Source organism: Helianthus annuus, chromosome 1 (assembly GCF_002127325.2).
Source record: "Helianthus annuus cultivar XRQ/B chromosome 1, HanXRQr2.0-SUNRISE, whole genome shotgun sequence".
NCBI classification, from domain to species: Eukaryota; Viridiplantae; Streptophyta; class Magnoliopsida; order Asterales; family Asteraceae; genus Helianthus; species Helianthus annuus.
The window spans coordinates 89,264,128-89,285,627 of NC_035433.2; the positions used below are offsets into that span (position 1 = coordinate 89,264,128).

The following is a 21,500-nucleotide window of genomic DNA, read 5'->3' on the forward strand; positions in this document are numbered from 1 at the left end:
CTTCCAATCCTTTTCCACCGTGAAATGTTAAGATCTTTGGAAGATTTTAGGTTATTTATGTGGAAATCGGTTAGATCTAGCTTATTCATGGTTGAATGAAGTCAAGAACATGAAGTTCTTGATGAACACCAAGAACACCATGATGACATCACTCAAGAACACCTAGATCTTGGTGATTTCATGGATGAAATTCAGATTTTGAAAGATAGAAAGATGGAGAATCGATTAATGAACAAAAACGTACAAGGATTGAAGTGAAATACTTACCGGTTTGAGAGAAATCTGAGATTTAGTGAGAAGAAGAGGCTGGTCGGTCAGAGCTTTTCCAAAAGTGGAAAGCTTGACAAGGACAGCCCTATTTATAGGCTTCCAAAAGAGGAAAGGGTCAGCTGATCGAACAGCATCCCTGATCGAGCAGCTGTCCGATCGAACAGCCTGTTCGATCGGCTAGCCTGTTCGATCAGGTTGCCCTGTTCGATCGGCTTGCCTGTTCGATCAGGTTGCCCTGTTCGATCGGCTTGCCTGGTTTTGAGTGTTTTGTGACGATTTTTGATATTTCGAGTTCGATGAACGATGATTTGAGGATGATAGGATTCCTAATCAAATTACTTTTAGTTCCAACTACTATATCTACATACAAGCATCCTTACAACCATTTCGGGTTCGATTTCCATTGAGTTTGATTCACCTTTGAGTCTTGATTGATTTTGATTGATTCACCACACACTTTAACATAAAAGTAAACATGCACAAGTAACATATAAGGCACACACACACGTATAAAAAGTACTAAAATCCCCACACTTGAGTTTGATGATTGATTTGATTAGCTTGATTATTGATTGATTAGCTTTATTGCATTGTTACTTCCTATCATTCACAGTCGGTCGTTGATTCACAGTTCGATTATCGGTCGATTAGTTTGATTATACAACACTTACTCCAAATAATATGAAAATCAAAATGAAACTAAAATGAAATTAATCTTTATTAATCTTTAATTCCAATAACAGTCAACACTTGACTTTGACTTTGACTTTTGGAAAACACGGGGTGTTACAGTCTCCCCTCCTTTAGGGAATTTCGTCCCGAAATTAGGCCGAGAACCGTACATCGCCGTGTGATTTTACCTATTTGATGCTTCAGATCTATCTGAACAATTGCGGGTACTTGGCCTTCATGTCACTTTCGAGTTCCCAAGTGAACTCCGCGCCTCGTTTGCCTTCCCATCGTACTTTTACAATAGGAATGCGAGAGCGTCTGAGTTGCTTGGTCTGTCGGTCCATGATTTTGCTAATTTAGTCTAAAGATTTTATTTTTCGCTTGTGAGTCTAAATAGGTTTTATCGTTGTCATTTTAGTCCAGTGGGTTAAGTTAATCCGTTTTTATTTTTTGTTAACGAGAAAGGCAATTCGGTCATTTTATATAGCCAAATTTCCCTTATAGTTAACAAAATTACATATAAAATGATCGAATTGCCCTTCTCGTTAACAGAAAAAAATGGATGAAGGTTCTGTTTGTTTTTGCTTATAATGGCTGTAAAGAGCTTATGTCTGCCGGCGGACAGACATAAGCCCTTGAAGACTGTTTGTTTAAAAAAAAAAAGAAGATCTTAAAATAGCTTTTAATAGCTTCAAAAAAAAAAAAAAAAAACTATGTATAATAGCTTCAAAAAAAAAAAAAAAGATCTTCACACAGCCATCTTCTTCCTCTTCTCCCCTGCCACCACCTCTCCTCCCACATCACCTCCACTTCCCCTGCCGCCACCACCTCCGCCACCACCACCACCTCCACCTGCCACCACATCTCCGCCACCACCTCCTACCTCTCAGCCACCACCTCCACCACCACCATCGTCAAAAACCGGACCGTAGAGAGAGAGAGAGAGATCTGTGAAAGAGAGAGATCGTAGAGAGAGAGACCGTAGAGAGAGAGATCTGTGAGAGAGAGAGACCGTAGAGAGAGAGAGAGAGAGAGACCGTAGAGAGAGAGAGAGATCTGTGATGGCGGTGGTGTGATGGCGGTGGTGGTGCGATGGTGGTGGCGAAGGTGGTGGTGGTGGTTGTAGAGAGAGAGAGAGTTTGTAGAGAGAGAGAGCAGACCTGTTGTGTGTGTGTTGTGTGTGAAGTTGTTTTTGAAGGAAAAAAACAAACCCTCTTCTCCTTGCAGACTGCAGACATTTGGTCCACATCTTCTCTTGCAGATGCCTGTAGATGTGGTTCGCAGACTACAGACATTTCACATCTGAAAAAACAACCAGCACCGAAGTTAACCCAGTGGATTAAAATGGCAACAGTGAAACCTTTTTCAACCCACAGACCGAAAAATGAAACATTTGGGATACCACAACAACTAAAATCACATTTAACTCTAGAAAAAAAGGAAAAGAAAAGAAAAACAAAGTACGGGGCAACCCGATTGATAGCGGAGTGCGAATATATTAAATCGTGACCCGATTGTGAAATCTTTTGTATTCGCCCCCATCCCCAGTTTCCCCAAATTTTCGACGAATTAACTGTTTCGAAAGGGGGATTTAGGGTTAGGGTTTTATCGTAACTTATTCAGAATGTATGCTGATCGTGTCGAGACTGCACCAAAGAGTTCCATCAAAGACCGTCTCAACGGCGGAACCCTAGATAATTCCGGCCGCCGTAGACAACTTACCGGCAAAAGGTTCGTTTATCTTTCCACCATCCTTATGTAAAGTCATGCGCTTTTTTTCAGATTAACTGGATATAGCTCCTGTATGTTTGCTTGATTGTAGTACATATATTTTGCTTGTTGATTTGAAATCTGGAAGTAGATTTTCTGCTAATTGGGAGACTTTTTGGATTTATTAGGGTTTGATAATATAGTTAAGTATAGGTTACCAGTTAGTTGTAGGCTTACATTGCTTTTGGAAGTAATACAAACGAAGAAGTGGCCACTCACAAACTTAGATCGGTGCGGTAATATGTAAATAAATCTGTTAGAAGGTGACCTGGAGGCGGAGTTCCGGGAACACTTTTTGACACTCAAGTTAGCGATTGTAGAAGATAAGCATGATGTAAAGAGATTCACTATATATGTAAGCGTATGGTGATGGGGATGGTGATGTATAAAGTAGAAGGGACCAGGTATATTATAACGCTGATGTGTTGCAATACCTGCTCTGATAACATACTAACATATGATAGGTTCATGTTTGATAATGTGTTATTATGGTCAGTGATTGGAAGGTTAACCATTAAAGGCATGTAGTGTAGTATGTACCTACTTGGAAGGTTTATCCATTAAATGTGAATATGGTAGAAGTATGTTTGTAGTGAGACCTGTTGAATGAATAGGTTTGCTGAAACTCCACATATTAAAAGTAACATGGCCTGTTTAACTATATGACAATGATTTTTCAAAATACAATTGGGAATTTATCGGTGTTTCTTAACTTATGTTTGTCAATATGCTTTTCTCATCTTCTAGGGATCATAGTTGTCAATAGCGGCTATAGCGACCGCTATAGCGCGCTATGTAGCGAGGCGACCAAGTGTCGCTATCTGGGTCATCTCATAGCGACCAATAGCGTGAAAAGCGACAGTTAGTTTATTGTTTAATGTAAATAGAAATTAGAAATAGCTATAAAATAGCTGGATTTGTAGGTTTTTGTTAAATATACATGTAAAATAGCATATATACCAAGGTATTTTTATATAATTTACATATAAAATTTTTCAGAATTTCTTTTTTCTAGTGTATCGATATTTGTCGCTATTCGCTATGTAGCATATAGGTCCGTTGTCGCTATTTGTCGCTACTCGCTATTAACAACTATGCTAGGGATTTGTTTTTGTCTTTCTCAACAACCTATACCAACAAAACCATGAAACTAGCAATTTCAGAAAAAAAGGTAACCTTGTCAAAGTCATATATTATTAAAATTTATATTTTGTATGTTTATAAATGAACAATCATGCTTTAATTTACGTGATTAAGTGCTAGAAGGTCACTTGATTACCTATCTTTGTTTAACGTCCTTAGCACACCATGGGAAACATCAGTAGAAGTTTATAATCAATACGAGATTTGTAGATGAACATTTACGTTATGCTATGCTATCTTCTCTTTCCTATCGTTTCTTTTACATGTCGCACTGTTATTTTACCAAACTTTGGATTAAGGGCTTGCTGATGAGAGTCACAACATAATTTAATAATTTTAAGACTTCCAATTTGAACCAGTTACTTTCTTGCTGCAGGCAGAGGCAAGATGATGACAAATGGGAGCACGATCTTTACGAACAAGCTGATCCACAAGTATCAAGTATGAAACTATAAATTTTATTATCACACTAGAGATTATAAGTAAGTCAGTAACCTTCTTTATACATATACTCACCATTCTTCGCCTTTTTTAGATCGCAGAGTTGGTGCCCTAGACCTCCGTTTAAAGCTTCAGAAAAAGAGTAATCAACGAGTAACTTCAGGTGTAAGAGATCTGCGCGAGAAGCTTTCGGGTATAACTTATTCACAGTCAGCAGTAACCGCTCCAGCAAAGCCGAAAGCCGTACCAGAGAGCAGTAAACCTGTAAGGAAAAGCGTCATAGCTGAAGCTCCTGCAGAGACTAAAAAACTTGCTAGCACAGTTTCCAAGAAAAAAAAGGTATGTTACTCGCCACTTCCCATTATATATATAACAAAAGCGGGTGTCTTAGGAATAGCTCCTAAGCCACAACCTCTATATTTTATTATTTTTCTTTATCAAATTTACAACAATGCCATCCAAGCCTTGTTTTTTTTTTCTTTTTGAGTATTCAACCCTTCAACATTTGGCATTGCCACTTACACCCCCAGCTTTCTAAAACTTTTGTAAAATGTCATTTTGACCCCCTCGTGTTTTACCTGCTTATTTTTATGTACGTGGGTCAAATATAATACGTTTTCGTGTTTATTTTTATGCATGTTTTTTGTTGGTCTACGTTTTGTTCGGAAACGGGTCGGGCCATATATAATACGTTTTAACTAGGGGTGTAAACGAGCCTAGCCCGAGCCCGACTAGGCTCGAGCTCGGCTCGTTATGTTTTTATGAAGCTCGAGCTCGAGCACGAGTCGGTTCGAGCCTACTTCTCTGAACTCGAGCTCAGCTCGCGAGTAAAACCCAAAGCTCGAGCTCGGCTCGAGCTATTTCGAGAACAACCTCAAATGAGCTAAAAGCTCGGCTCGAGCTCGTTTCAACAGCGATTAAGCGAGCCAAAGCTCGGCTCGAGCTCGGCTCACCAATGTTATCATCATCATTATTATATTATATATATAAAAAACTAAAATTTTGTTTAGGCTCGTTTGGGCTCGCGAGCCTAAACGAGCTTTGTATTTCAGGCTCGAGCTCGATAACTAAACGAGCTCTAATTCTGGCTCGAGCTCGGGCTCGTTAAGGCTCGACTCATTCGAGCTTTTAACCGAGCCGATCACGAGTAGCTCTCGAGCCTCTGGGCCACCCCTAGTTTTAACTAGGAGGTATAAGTTCGAGTTACTTTACGTTTTGACTCCGCCACAACGCGTGGTACCATTCTTTAACGTAAAAAACACTATTTTCTTAGGTGCTTATTTTTAAGTACGTTTCGTTATAAATCAAAGTTGGTTTACGTTTCGACGTAAATTTTCTCGGTAATGAGTTAGGTCAAATATAATACGTTTTCGTGCGTTTTCAGTTGGTCTACGTTTTGATGTAAATTTTGTTCGAAAACGAACTGGGTCAAATATTTGATGGTATAGGTTCGACTGTTCGAGTTACTTTAAGTTTCGACGCCGCTGCAACGCGCGGCGGGTCAAAATTCTAGTTATATATGATGGACGAGCTGGATAAATGAAAAAAAAAGTGTCATTTTAAGTGGATTTTAATATAGTTATTTACTTATTTTCTACTATAATGATGGTTTGTTTTCTTAGCAATACGTCTCTCGTGCAGGCTGAAACAGTGGACAGCTTCTTACAGTCATTGGGTCTTGAAAAGTACTCGATTACATTTCAAGCAGAGGAAGTACGGTTTCTAGAACAATTCTTTCTTCCATACCATAACTTCTATAACATGTAACGAGCGCTTTTATACATCTTCTGTAGGTTGATATGACTGCGCTTCTACACATGACTGATGAAGACCTAAAAGCTATAGGAATTCCAATGGTAAGTTTTTTCCTGTTTTATGTCACTTTCGAGCATAGCTGTTAATAGCGGCTGTAGCGACCGCTATAGCGCGCTATGTAGCCATGCGACGTAGTGTCGCTATATGGGTCATAGCAACAAATATCGATGATAGCGATTGTTTTTTTTTATGTAAATAGCAATTAGATATAGCTATAAAATAGCTGGATTTATAGGTTTTTGTTAAATATACATATAAAATAGCATACATACAAGGGTATTTTGATGTGATCATAGTTATCGATAGCGGCCATAGCGACCGCTATCACGAATAGCGTTGCGAATCGATGGACCTGCGCTATTTGGATCTCGCGGCTGAAAAGCGTGAAAATAGCGACCTCCGGCGATGAATTCCGGCGACGGCGCTGCTATTTGGCCGGAAACATGTGAGAAGAAGATGCGACCAGGAGAAGAAGATGCAGAGTAGCAGCGGCGTGTTTAACTCTTCTAGGGTTAAATAACATCCTAGGGTTAAATAACATTAGATATTTTAATATTTCACCCCTATATCTTTCACCAGTTTATATTTAGCCCCTAAAACTTATAACTTTTACATAAAAAAAGTGTAAAATTAGTTTGTGTATTTAAACATTTAACCCCCTCTATCTTCACTAGTTTACATTTGGTCCTTAAACTTCTAATTTTATGCATAAAAAGTATAAAATTAACATTATATACATATATAAATTATAAATATCTATATTTTTTATTTTTAAAATTTTCTACTACCTTATCGCTATACATGAAATAGCGAGCGCTATTTCATCGTTATCGCTACGTAGCATATAGGTACCTTGTCGCTATTTGTCGCTATTCGCTATCGATAACTATGGATGTGATATACATATAAAAATTTTCAAAATTCTTTTTCTAGTGTAATCGCTATTTATAAAATAGCCGTCGCTCTTTGTCGCTATTCGCTACGTAGCCTATAGGTGCCTTGTCGCTATTCGCTATCGACAACTATGGTTTCGAGTATACACTTTTATCAACGTATAAACGTTATTTTGTGTAGGGTCCGAGAAAGAAGATCCTTCTTGCGTTAGAATCCAAAGGATGAGCTCATGTTTTGAAACGGTATGTGCTTTGTGGGTTAAATTTTGTTCTTAGGCGTCTTGATGAAGTCACATTGATAGGATTAGAACTGTGTAATAATTACTATGAATTTGGTGTGCTATACTATATAATGTTAATTTTCTAGATTTACCTACCCGCAGTAGGTTCGTGCCTTTGATAATATTGTTTACTTTTTGTTTTAGAACTTTGATTGTTTTAATTCATTTTATTAACTTGTATAAAATGAATATTTTCTTTGTTTTTTTTCTAAAAAAATATTTTTAACATTTTAGTTATTGCATACTATCTATATAAAGTAATAAATAGGTGAGAAGTATACAATGCTTCTCTATTTTTGCAATTTCTATGCTGAATATTTTAGTCACTTTTGGAGTCCATTGCAAAATCTGCTTAACACTTTGACTAGAACAAGGTACAGGTTCGACTGTTAAACGCCATCGTGTTTTGTAGTTTGACCTCAAATTGTCAACGGTAGAGTAGTTGAAGCGAATTCAATACTTTGTTGTGACCACCTGACAAGAATTTCGTTACCAAAAGACAGTTTATCATGGATCAATCATGCTTATTAGCATGCCAACTTAAAACAGCTCTAAATAGGCTAGTAACACCCACCAATGTCTGTTGTCACCGCCTACAGGTCACGAACACGACCTTCATCACCAACACTAGCATCACCTACATCACCGCTGACACAACCATTGTGACCGCTGTCGTCACCATTGCAGTTACTACCAATCCCGTCATGAGCTTTACATTCTCCACCATAATTGCCGCCTCACCTTCATCCACACCTCCACCTTGGTCATCACTGCCGCTACTACTTTCACCTTTAATAATGCTGCCACCACTGGCGCCGTAGGAACAAATGTAGCAAGCGAACCCTTTTTGATACTTTTTGCTTTTTAAAAAAGGTGAGGTCGAAGTCTTACTCAAAAATAAACCAAATTACACTAAATAGCTAGTGGTAAATGGGTATCGAACACAGTGAGTGAAAAATGTGTTTTCTAGTTAGCTTGCAAATTACCACTAACAAAATTAAAATGCAAAAAAGTAATCTCAAGATTTGGTTGTTTGATTTATTAAATTTAGAATAACTAATTATCACTTAACAAGTTTTGTATTCAGAAATAACAAATAATGCTTTTCCCCGGTTTCAGGTTTTCTATGAAGAACAATGTCAAAGTTTAATTGGGATGAACTACATAGACATAGTTCGTGAGTGTGTGTTTGATTGTGATAAAAGGGGACCAAGTACTTAGGATTACAAGAACGCAAGGTTGTCACCCGATAATCAGTTTCATATAGCCAACTCCAAATCCCTCCCCATAAATCCTGATTGCCTATGGCACCAATAACTCATGGTTTAGAAAAAAGAATCTAACAATACAAACAGTTACTAATCGAACTCACAATCGCCATAGCAATACAATCAAAGGATTAAACTACTATCCCACAAATAACATAAATAATGACAAGTGTTCACAAGAAAACCTTACAATCCGGGGAAAACATAAAGGAAATTAGCCACACATCGTTTGGTTGATCATCATCACTTCAAATCCGTTGTTCATGTGAATCAAAGATGATAAAGTAACAATAAGAACACCCAAAATAATGTCTTGGAACCCTTAAATCGCCTCAAACAAGTTCTGAAACGAAAATGGTGAAAAAGATAATGAAAGGTCACCACCGCACTAACTTTTATCAAGAAAACTAAAATCTGTGTCTTGCCTCCACCGTAAGCTACGGTGGCTACCGTAGATTACAGATTACGGTGGCTTCAAAACTCCTACGGTGGAGACATCCTGTGCTACGGTAGCACCCAATTTTTGCTCCATCTTGATTTCTTCAACCACTTCTCTTCCATTCTCTTTCCGCTCTAAACCATGCTTACTTTTTAGATGCATCTTTTACACCTCTTGTACCTACCATGACAGACACACCGTAGTCATCCAATCCCTTAAAATAACACACTTAAACATACGATTTTCATTATATTTATATCAATTAAGGGTTGTCAATTGTCATACAGTCCACCTGTCAGACCCGAACTAAATTGATATGTTTTTAGAACTTTTTAGTCTTACCCAACGTTACCTTATCGCCACCCTACCTCTCGGTTTTGCCATACTAATTAATAGACATAACAAATCTTCCAACATTATTTGGTTCGTACTTAGATAAACACCCATTTACACATTTAAATAACTACATAAAATCTGAAAATTTCATACGGTCAGGTAGTTGAAATGTTTATGAATAGATTACGATAGAAGTTAGTAGGATACAATTTAAAAATGTTGATATCGTGATCACCAGTATATCATACTTGACACAACTGGTCCTTCTAGATCCATTTTTCTCGTGTTTAACCTTTAACAAACTTAGGGGCTGTTTGTCAACATCTATACCAGTAAGGGTTGAGTCAGTAAGAAGTCTGATGGGCTAACAGACTCTGAACTAGTAAGTGTTGAACCAGTAAGAGTACACCGATGTGGTGGTGGTTGGTGGTGAAGGAAGTGGTGACGGATCGAGGAGTTGGTGCGCGAGTGGTCGGGTGAGGGTTATGAACACAAGTGAAGGGATAAAGGAGGTAAAATTTTCATTTAGCATCATTTTAAAACTTAACGGGTAAAAGGATTGTTTTCTGATTAAGAGGGTGTCATTCTGGTAAAACAAACACAGTTAATGTTGAGGTAGCCTCTTAATAGAATTATTAAGAAGCTGTCAAACAACCCATTTAAAATTGTTAGGAATAAAAATTAATTTAAGGCATTATCGTATAATGGGTGTATTTTCAATTTATTATGTGACTTAACTTGTTGATTTGGCCAAAGACCTCAAGAAAACCAACAAAGACAATAATGTCTATAACTAATTATTGATGTACTACTACCAAAAAAAGCATGGGCGGTGAACAAGATGGTGTGCAAAATTAGTGACGAATTTAAGTTTAGGACGCACTTAAATTTGTCAACAATTTGTGATCACATTAATTAGGGGTGTTTGGTGTTGCGTTTTCAAAATAGATTATGCGTTTTCAAAATAGATTTTGCGTTTTCAAAACTGCGTTTTGAAAAAACATGTAGGTACATGCTTCTCCAAAATTGCGTTTTGGAGGCAGACAATCACTTTTTCATCCAAACACTTTTTTAGATTATTTATGTTTTACAAACGCAATAATCAAATAATCACTTCAAAACGTAATCCCAAACGTTTGGAGACGTGAAAATACTTTTATCATATTAATTACATTGATGGTCCCTAAGATTAGGCCGTATTACATCTTAAGTCTCAACCGTTTTTAAATTACATGTATGGTCCCCACTATTTACTTAACCGTAACACACATGGTCGTTGAAGTGGGCGTCAGTTAGTTTTTTGAGTTAAAGTTATAAAATGACGAACAAAAATAAACCAATTAGGGATGACAATGAGCCGGGTAATTAGGTATAGGACATTGAATCGGGTGTAACACCTCAACCCGGAACAGGCTGACGTGTCACTCTTACAAATATCAAAACTAAAATCAATCCATAACGTTAAAAGGGAAAAGGTCTTAATTACATTTTATTACATTACAAAAATAAACAGTTCCAACTTCTTTTAACGCTTCTCATCGATTCCCCAAATATCCCAGATTACCTGTAAACAAATAAGACAAACACAAATAGAAAACTACGACTGAGCCAAAAGTTGCCCAGTAACGGAGAAATCAACAGTAAATGTAAAGGCAGGCATACGGAAAGAAACATGAGACGGTACTGACACTAAACAAATATGAATTCTGGCACTGAAACAGATACTTATATAACTTGAATCCCAATACTTATACAGAACGGATACTAAACATAATCAGCTGCATATATAAACATATCAACCATGTCATGACAGATACAAGACATACGTGACAACATATAACTCCACAATAGATTGGAAAGTAAGGCTATGGGGTGTGAGGGCCATGGATTGGAACATTATTTCCACATAGGATAATTAATTAAATGATACACCATCCCCCTCCTTGATTGATGGTGGTTCCCATGGATTAAACCACGATTACCACGACCCTCCCATTTGATAATTTTAAGACAAAAATAAATTAAAAAAATTAAAGGGGTGGTGGTTTGGGTCATGACCACACCCTTAGGGTAGTGGTTTTGAATGGTGGATTAAAGATGGATGACATATCGCCTATGTGGAGGATCATGGTGGTCATGAGGGTCATGACCACACCCTATAGCCTAAGATGTGAGTATAATTGTTTTATAAGGCTAAAGGGTGTGTGGGTCATGGTTGTGACATGATTCGCCACATAGGAACATGCATAGAAGGCTACACCACCCCCTTTGCCTGATCCATCATGGTTCGCATGGATTAAACCATGGCAACCATGATCTTCTTTTCCATTTTTCAAGATTTTCTTTTCTTTTTCTTACACATAAATAATTTAAAATAAATAAGGAGATAGTGGTTTGGGTCATAACCACATCTTATGTTAGTGGTTTTGGATGATGGATTAAAGGTAAGTAACATGACTCTCACGTAGAGGGTCATGGTGGTCATGAGGGTCATGACCACACCCTATAGCCTAATTGGTCACTTGTTAAAAATATTAGACATATTTTTATAAGATGTGTTTCATGAGCTAAAAAAAATAGAAATATGCAAAATAATTTGGAAAGACAAATAAAATTCCATAATTAAAGAAATGTGTTTGAAAATTATTAATTGAAATGGTTTTAGTTATAGTTAAACTTGGTATGGCTACCATATATTTGCGATGTTTGATTGAGAAAACTGAATATGACATCTATCTTGGTCGTATATATAAGCAAATTGCTAAAAGGATTTGTACAAAATTATCAAGTTATATAATGTATATCCTTAAACCCATGTACCACACGGGTCTATCTTCTATCATAACTAAAATATCAAACCAATTAGTATAGAAAAAAACTAACAATAACCTCTACTTATTAACTTTAGTATACTTTAAAACTTTCGAGTATTACAACAGATGTAAGTCCCACATCGGTTGATGAGGAGAACGAAGCCTTCCATATAAGGGGGTGAAAATCTTCTCTACCAAGACGCGTTTTACATGGGCGAGCAACTCGCCAGGTGAAAACAAAACCGTGAGTTTCTGGATGGGCAACCCATCGGGGGAAAAATGGACAATATCTTGACACGGTTTACTTAGGCTGTTACAAGGGGTTTGTCGGTGATGGGGAGCCATCCAGCGAATTGTGGGATTGCAGCAAAGGTGGCCTCAATTCTCGTTTTTCTGACGGTGCAGTGGCCGACCGATGGGTTTAAGTGGGGGAGGGTATTGGTAGGGTTGTGTGGTGCCCATCTACTTTTTTATTTTCATTTTTTAATTCTTGTTTTCTATTAGGGATAAAATAGACAATTTACATACACTTAACAGAAAAAGTTAACTTTCATCCTACGTAAGGTCCATCTGTGTTACGTTGAGTGAACAACAATGACTATAGGTGTAATATTAGAAAGGTGAGGGACTAAAGGTGCAACATGACGTAACCAAAGGGAACATCCATGTACAAGGGGTTTGTCGGTGATGGGGAGCCATCCGGCGAGTTGTGGGATTGCAGCAAAGGTGGCCTCAATTCTCGTTTTTCTGATGGTGAAGTGGCCGACCGATGGGTTTAAGTGGGGGAGGGTATTGGTAGGGTTGTGTGGTGCCCATCTACTTTTTGATTTTCATTTTTAAATTCTTGTTTTCCATTTGGGATAAAATTGACAATTTACATACACTTAACAGAAAAAGTTAACTTTCGTCCTATGCAAGGTCCATCTGTGTTACGTTGAGTGAACCACAATTACTATAGGTGTAATATTAGAAAGGTGAGGGACTAAAGGTGCAACATGACGTAACCAAAGGGAACATCCATGTAAGTAACTTTTTTTTCTTTATTCAAAAACTGATTAAATATACATTTCCAAACCATAAATGATAACTAAAATCAAAATCAAATTTAAAGTTGTCCCGAAGAATCTGCAACGGAATATATTTTCACCAATATCAGATGTAAAAATTAACGATAAAAGTATCTTTTACCAGTTACAAATCCGTAGCAAAAAGCCTATATGATTAACAATCCATGGTAATATTTTACGCAAACCGGGCACGTCTAGCCAAGACGTGTTGTACACTAAATGATTATGCAAAATGTGCCTCATACACGACATGTTTCGTTGTGTCGAATCATTACTTTTTCCCAAATAAGTTTTTAGTAGTAATTCATGTGTTTAGAGGCGTAAAGGCTTAATCTAGTTCATCATTAATGAGTTCTAATCAAAGTAAAGTTTTGATGCAGATATACTTGTTAATTAGTGTCTATAATAAGCAAAAAAGAAAATGAATTCAACCACCTATTCTTTCATATTGCCATTATAAATTGGGAAGCCACAAGTCCCTAAATGTTCTTGTAGATATCAATGGGGAGAGTTCATCAACCATTGCTACTAGTCACCTTTTTTATAGCTTTCTTAAGCATTACAAGCATAACCGAAGGCCGGTCGACACCATTCAAGAAGTCCGATGAATCAAGTGGGTTAACCGACGAGAAATTTCTCCTTCATTTGATTCACCATGGGCTCATACCCGGTTTGTTACCATTTGGCGGGCTTGGACCACTTGGTGGGCTTGGACCACTTGGCGGGCTTGGACCATTTGGTGGGCTTGGACCACTTGGTGGGCTTGGACTCCCCCTAGGGGGTTTACCACTTGGTTGGTTGGGTGGGCTTCCGCTTCCACTTCCATTTCCTTTTCCTTTTCCTTTTCGTGGCTTCCCTCCAGGCGGTCGTGGTCCCTTTCCATGGCGTCGTGGCTTTCCGGGAGGTTCTAGTGGCTTCCCGGGCGGTGCAGGTGGCCTTGGAGGTGAACCTGAGACGGAGAAAAAACGAGTTTGAAAGAAATCCATCACCTTGATTGTGTATGGAACTTACAAAGCCTTATGATGAAATAATCATCAAATATAATAATTAGGCTTCTTATAATGTACCTAAAGTTTTATAGTGTGTGATTTTTCATTCTTTTCTGAATACTATATTTTTTATATTCATGAATTATATGCTACTTTGAATGTCTATCAAGTCTGTTTACATATTTCTTTGAGTCGTGACACTGGTATTAAGTTAATAAATAATATAATAAAAAATACATTTCTCTTGAAAATGAAAAACAAATAAATTAATCCTATTGTTATTAAAAAAGGACTTGTTAAATCTTCACTCTAAACATCCTTAAGCACTTTAACCTACAAAACAAGCACAACAGTTTTGTTTATTTGAAAAATAGGTCTTCTTAAAAATTCATTCGTTGGGTAGATTGATGTAAATTTCCTTTGTATATGTTGTAATTATGGCCTCTTACCCGTTTGGGTCAGAGACGTGTATTTGTTGACCTTTAGCCCGTTTAGATCGGGAGCGTCAGACGTGTTTTTATAAAGTTTACATTTCAAAAAAACATGCATAATTTACAAACTTCATTGCAGAAAACAATTGTTGAAATCGATAAACCAATGATGGTTTCAATAATCAATAGACCAACGGATTTATTTGTTGCCACCATTAATTAAGGGGATACGGGGTGTCGCGGCAAAGGGAATCGACAACCCCTGTGCTGATCGGCAACACTGCCGCCAAAGATCTTTGTCGCGTGGGAAGGTGCCAAATTGGGGAGAACATGCCGCATGGGGGAGGGTGATGTGACCGTTGGGGTGTTTTTTTTGAACGTTTAGTTTATATAAAAAAACAACAATAAACACCACTATAAATATCATTCCATTCTAAAAAATTCTCACCTAATTCTTAAAAATTCTCTCCCAATTCTTAAAAATTCTCACCCAATTTAAAAAGTTCTCAAGCACACCATGGATAGACAAAACAAGAGCGAGGCAAGAAAAAAGTATCGGGTTCGGGTTCGAATGCGAGAGGGCGTGGCTCGCAAAGTAGACGAGGCGAATCAAGTGTGTATCAACCCAACTTCTCCCCATATTTTTTTCCGCAAACGAGTTTTTATAACACCAATCCCAACCCAACTATCCACCACAATTTTTTTTCATTATCACAAGGTCCCACGATGGTTGCACCGGGTGTATACGAGTATCCTACGGAAGCCCAAAACGCTTTTGACCCGTTTGCTTATCGGAGTCCACCGTCTCAATCTCTAAGAGATAATCTTGAACACGTGCTTTCCATATACGATGACAACGAAGATGATGAATTTGTACCCGATACTCAACACTTAGATGAAGATGAAGAAGTCGACGAAGAGGAAGATCTTCAAGGTGAAGTAGAAGCCGAACATGAAGGGAAAGGAAAAGGGAATAGGGCGGATCCGCAAAGATGGACGAAAAAGTAAGAAGAGGCTTTAGTGATGGCGTATGTGCATTGTACTCTTAACAAGAAAAAAAGAAAATGCACAAAAAGCGGAAACTTTTTGGAAGAATGTTCTCGCACATTACAATGCAAGAATGTTCTCGCACATTACAATGCAACCGTTTGAGGACACTCACGGACCATTCATCAAGTCTGTCCGAAATGGAAAAATATGCAATCAAAGTTGAAAGAATTCAATGGTTTTTGACATCAAACGGTATAACTTTTCATGTTTACATAGTTATTATTTTTTACCACAAAATATATTCTTATTTTTTACATTAATATAAATTATATTTTTATTATAGGATCGTTTACGTACCACTGATGGGTGAGGATAGTGGTGGTTCGGGGTAAAAAAGAAAGTCATTCGATTCGGGTAACTATCAAGAGGGTAGTGATATACCCGACATAAACGTAGACCCTCTCCAACAAGGAAAAAAAGAAAGAGAAAAAAGATAAAGACCCGCAACATTGAGCGAAAAGTCAGTTGGTATGTCCGACAAGCTCCAAGAATACAAATATATGAAACAAGAGTTGGTGAAAATTAAAAAGAAACGAGAGGAAAAATATATCGAGTTGGCGGATGAACATCAAGAGGCGTTGAGATCGATTCGGTTTGATAAGGACCTGGAGACGTTTCACAGGGCACACGACAATGTTTCACCGGAGACGTTGGAAATCACACTAGCTCAAAAACGTGAGATCACAAAAAAATATGAATGACCATGTAGTTTCTAAATTTTTTATGGTTTTATTTTTTTTAGAAGGTTTGATTTTATGTAATGTCTTTTTTTTAGTTTAGTTAATGTTATTTTAGTTAGTTTATTTTAATGTAATGTTTATTTTTAATTTAATGCACTTTTATTTTGTTAAAATTAAGTTTCACTTATTAATCAGGTAGTTTTAAAAAAAAAAAGAAAAAAAAAATAGTTTGCTTAATCTCACTTTAGGCATGCACCCCTTATGTTTTTTTTGGGCATTAGGCAAGAATGAGAGTGGAAATACATGACACAATATGATTGGGTGGAGGGAAAGTTTGCCTATTCTAATTTTTTTTTTTTTTTTTTTTGAATAGCTAACGTTGCACACCATGGGGATTGAACCCCTGAACTCTCCTATCCTAAGCTCTATCTAAACTCACCAACACCACTAGACTATTCCCAAATGGATCCTAATCTAAATGGGCATGCACCCCTTACATAGAAGATAGGTAGACCATTCAAGTGTACACAATTTTCATCTTCTTTCATATTATCTTCTTTCACATTAAACGTTTAAATCTCAATCAAGTGAACTCATATTATCAAATAATTAAAACAGTCTTTGGTTTAATTAATCTTGGTAACATATTCTCCAACTGCCATTGACCTTTTGGTCTTTGGTTTAATTAACCTTGGTAACATGTTCTACGTTTAATTAATCTTGGTAACATCTTCTACAACTGCCATTGACCTTTTGGTCTTTGGTTTAATTAACCTTGGTAACATGTTCTACAACTCCCATTGACCTTTTGGTGCATTCTTAGCCCTATTACCTTTCAAAGTGGAGGTTATGGGTCGAGTCTCACTTAGAGCATGATGCTCTATGTTGAGCCAGGGGTTGGCGGTCAGGTTACCAACGCCGTCTGTGAGGGCATGGGTGGCCTTTTGCCATCGGGTTTACCCAGATGATCGAACTTTTGTTGTTCGTTAAAGAAAACAATCATTTTCTACAATTAACACAAGATATTTGCCGAGTAGAAGTAAGATCTAACACACACAAGCACTAGAACTTTGGTTCGACATTCATGTGCACAACTTGCAACTCGCAAACACGTCACTCAATCTTTACAAACCATTCGAATCGAAATTTAGGGGCTGTTTGTCAACTTCTGAATGGATAGTACTGAACCAGTAAAAAGTCTGAACCCTTAAGTGCTAAACCAGTAAAAGGTCTGAACTATTAAGAGCTACTATAATGCTTAACCATTCAGAGGCAAATGTCTGACCAATTTTCAAATAAGAGGTCTTAACCATTCAGACTCGGTATAATGTTTAACCATTCAGAGGCAAATGTCTGAATCATTCATACATCTGCTCGCGAAACAAACAATCTAACCCATTAAGTGTTGAACCAGTAAAAGGTCTGAACCATTAAGAGCCTCGTTAAGAGCTAAACAAACAGCCCCTTAGTCATCTTTACCATCTTAATTCGCTTTAGCTTCCATAAACAACACAAAAAACCCAAGTAGTATTATTTTCAACTATTTTTTTTTAAATATTTTATAGATAAAAGATTCATACGGTTATACAAACACAACATAGGATAATAAAGAAAAGATACAAAAATCACTCCCACTGATTTAAGAATCAGGAAACTAGCCTATATCCCAGAATAGGCGAAATGCAGAAAGGATAAATACGAAACACAGATGCAACAAAACAGAAAGACAAATGCTAATATGCTTTTTATTTTTTTGCGGGTTTTTTCCTCCATTCAGTCCGACCTCTGTTTAGTTCAAGACCTTCACCAGATGATCTTAGTAGATGCAAAAACTTGCTTAAATTTTCACCACTAGCACAACCGTTAACAGCGGGTGATTCAGAACTCGTGAGGGAATCGACTACATCATCATGCTGGCATTCACGCCTGTAATCTAAGGTGATTGTTTGTAGTTCATGAGTGTCGATAACTTCTTGTGGGATGCTCTGTCAAACAATCAAACTTATCAACATCTTTGTATACATGAAAAATGAACTTCACTAACTGCCAAACGCATCATATGTGATAATGTAAAACATAATCTTATGAACAAGATAATTTGTTTACCGACCTCGAGAACCCATCCAATGTAGGTAACATTGTTAACATGCTTGTTCATATCAAGATCCGCTCGTCTGGGCTGTATATTTTTTAAAAATGTTAATTTCTTGATAAGAGTAAAATGCCATTCTCGTCCCTGAGGTTTGGCCAGTTTTGCGATTTTCTTCCAAAGGTTTGTTTTTTCGCATCTGGATCCGAAAGGTTTGAAATCTTGCCATTTTCATCCAGCTCGTTAACTCCATCGAATTTTCTCCGTTAAGTCGGGGGTATTTTCGTCTTTTTTTGTAAACTTGGGCAATTCAGTCTTTTGAATACTTGTATATTATGCTAAATACTTGTACATTAAGTGGAAAAACTGAATTGCCCTTTAAGTTAACCAAAAGACTAAAATACCCCTGACTTAACGGAGAAAGTTTGGATGGAGTTAACAAGCCGGATAAAAATGGCAAGATTTCAAACCTTTTGGATCCAGATGCAAAAAAAACAAACCTTTGGACGAAAGTCGCAAAACTGGCCAAACCTCTGGGACAAGAATGGGATTTTACGCTTCTTGATATTTATAACAGGAAAAAAGAGCTTATATTATATCTAGAATAACTTTTATTTACCACAAGTCCGAGTGTCGAACACTCAGCAGGATCTTCCAGTTTTGCTATTTTTTTCAGGCTATTGTTGTTCTCTTCAGGGAATGCTAATCTGAAATCAAAACACAATCATTGATTGAGTGAAAACTGAAAAGAAAGAACCGTGTTATCAGAGACATATTTGTAATTTACATTGAAGAATTAACCTCAGTGTCTTGGGACAAAATATTAAATATTCATCTCTTATATCGTCATTGACTTTCTGGAGTCTTCTAGTTTCTGAGTTCATCATCACCCACTTGCTGCATGTTAATGGGAAATGGTCAGTTTATATACATAGTTCTATATTGATATTAATATTAATATTAATATTAATATTAATTCTATAAGTTTTAAAAAAGAAACTTAAAAAACTCACCTTGTAGCCCTTCCAATGACCTCACCATTGGCATGATCTTTGATAATCCAATCACGTCTAGTCCCGATTCTCCCTTCACCTTGACACCAAGTCTCAATTTCAACCACATCACTCCTATCAATCAATAAATATAACATAACATTACACAGCAACAAGAAGATATATCGAAGCTTAACTTTTAGTTAAATTTAATCCACAATATTACCAAGCAGGATATCTGTAAATTTCAATGTGCATTCGTGAAGTGACCCATATGAGATTCAACTTTCTCATGGTGGTTGTAGTTGCAAATCCATCCGTTGAAAATCCGACACTCTGAGCATGATTTCCTCCTACCTCCTATAATACGTTCAAAATTCATCATCTAAATGCATCAATCTTCAAAAACTTTCACAATACGAAACATGCATTTTATAATTCACCAAACCCTAACTACAACACAACTATCACCAAAATACAGTAAAATAACCAAAACCTAACCTGCAACTAACAGCTATCGTTTCAACGGTTGCAGTATTATTAATCCTACCTCCTACAATACGTTCAAAATTCATCATCCAAACATACCAATCTTCACAAATCTCATAAACAGAAAAATTGCGTTCTACAGTTCACCAAATATACCCTAACCACAACACAACTATCACGAGAAAAAAAAAAAAAAAAAAAAAACAGTAAAACAACAAAAACCTAACCTGCAACTGATTAGCAATCGTTTCAACAGTTGCAGTTTTATTAACCCTACCTCCTACAGTAGGATCAAACTCATCATCTAAATTCACCAAATTAAAGTTAAAACGAAAACCTAACCTGCAACATATTAGCAATTGTCTCAACAGTTTGCAGTATTATTAATCCTAATTCCTACAATACGTTCAAAATCCATCATCTAAACACATCAATCTTCAAAACTTTCACAACACGAAACATGCATTTTATAATTCACCAATTAAACCCTAACTACAACACATCTACCACCAAAATCAACCAAAACAACAAAAAACCTAACCTGCAACATATTAGCAATTGTCTCAACAGTTTGCAGTATTACCAATCCTAACTCCTACAATACGTTCAAAATCCATCATCTAAACGCATCAATCTACAAAACTTTCACAACACGAAACATGCATTCTCTAATTCACCACTTAAACCCTAACAAAAACACATATACATCACCAAACTAAACTTAAATTAACAAAAACCTAACCTGCAACAGATTCGCAATCGTCTCAACAGTCGCCGTCTTATTAATCCCGACCTCATAACACCTAATAATAAACCTCTCCTTATACGACAATCCGTCTTCCGTCAAGCTCCCCATCCGCAACCGGTCCGCGAGCCGTTTCTCCGTAACATCGACCGCGACTCCGGTCCGCTGCTCATCAACCTTCACCGCCATTACCGGCGCAACTCTCCGGCACAACGAATTGGACACAAAACCGTTGTTTCTTCGTCGAATTGAAACGGAATCGATAGATCGGGAATTGGTGACGGAACGAGCGGTTTCTTTGATTACGTCATTGTAGGCGGTGGCGGTGGCGGTCGGAACACCTCTGGAGAGCATAGTGATCGGTGTATCGCCGCCGTGGAGTCGCCGGAAAAGGTTAGGTGTGAAGGTTTTGGTGAGGGTACGGAGTGGGTTATGTATAGTGTGGAGTGTCGATATGCACGAGGCAGATGTTGCTTGCAGGAGATTGACACTGGAGTTGCAGTTATTCACGTTTTTGCCATGAAGTACTTCGTGCTGAAATTGGGGGAACTAGTACTTAGTTATATATGTAGTGGTTTAATTTTTTTTATTACCGCGATGTGACGGGAACGACATATTGTATTGTGATACTTTTTTTTAGTTGTTTTATACATATAGTATTTATTGTAGCATTATTGTGATAGATATACATAAAAAATGATGTGACCTTGTAATGATGTAATCCATTTCATTGTGATGTGCAAGGTTCGGTTGGTTCAGTTGTTATCCTCAACCGAAGCCAAAACCAAAGTCATAGGTTGGTCTATTTTATTAACCAATCGGTTTTT

At 37.2% G+C, this 21,500-nt stretch overlaps 3 protein-coding genes across 3 annotated transcripts; 2 read left to right on the forward strand and 1 right to left on the reverse strand.

Moving 5' to 3' along the window:
- The first annotated feature begins 1,557 nt into the window (after positions 1 to 1,557).
- LOC110871737 (ankyrin repeat and SAM domain-containing protein 6) lies at positions 1,558 to 7,431 on the forward strand. Its single transcript, XM_022120466.2, has 6 exons — positions 1,558 to 2,673; positions 4,232 to 4,296; positions 4,391 to 4,635; positions 5,938 to 6,009; positions 6,090 to 6,152; positions 7,186 to 7,431. The coding sequence occupies exons 1-6, from the start codon at positions 2,567 to 2,569 to the stop codon at positions 7,228 to 7,230; spliced, it is 597 nt and encodes a 198-aa protein (XP_021976158.1). The 5' UTR covers positions 1,558 to 2,566; the 3' UTR covers positions 7,231 to 7,431.
- Positions 7,432 to 13,709: 6,278 nt separating this feature from the next.
- Positions 13,710 to 14,183, forward strand: LOC110927127 (small nuclear ribonucleoprotein-associated protein B-like). The gene has a single exon (XM_022170742.1). The coding sequence runs from the start codon at positions 13,710 to 13,712 to the stop codon at positions 14,181 to 14,183; it is 474 nt and encodes a 157-aa protein (XP_022026434.1).
- A 3,703-nt stretch (positions 14,184 to 17,886) lies between these two features.
- LOC110871748 (oleoyl-acyl carrier protein thioesterase, chloroplastic) lies at positions 17,887 to 21,199 on the reverse strand. Its single transcript, XM_022120474.2, has 7 exons — positions 20,671 to 21,199; positions 19,666 to 19,799; positions 19,461 to 19,574; positions 19,249 to 19,344; positions 19,067 to 19,154; positions 18,469 to 18,537; positions 17,887 to 18,343 (listed from the first exon to the last, which is right to left on the reverse strand). The coding sequence occupies exons 1-7, from the start codon at positions 21,025 to 21,027 to the stop codon at positions 18,104 to 18,106; spliced, it is 1,098 nt and encodes a 365-aa protein (XP_021976166.1). The 5' UTR covers positions 21,028 to 21,199; the 3' UTR covers positions 17,887 to 18,103.
- Positions 21,200 to 21,500: the final 301 nt, after the last annotated feature.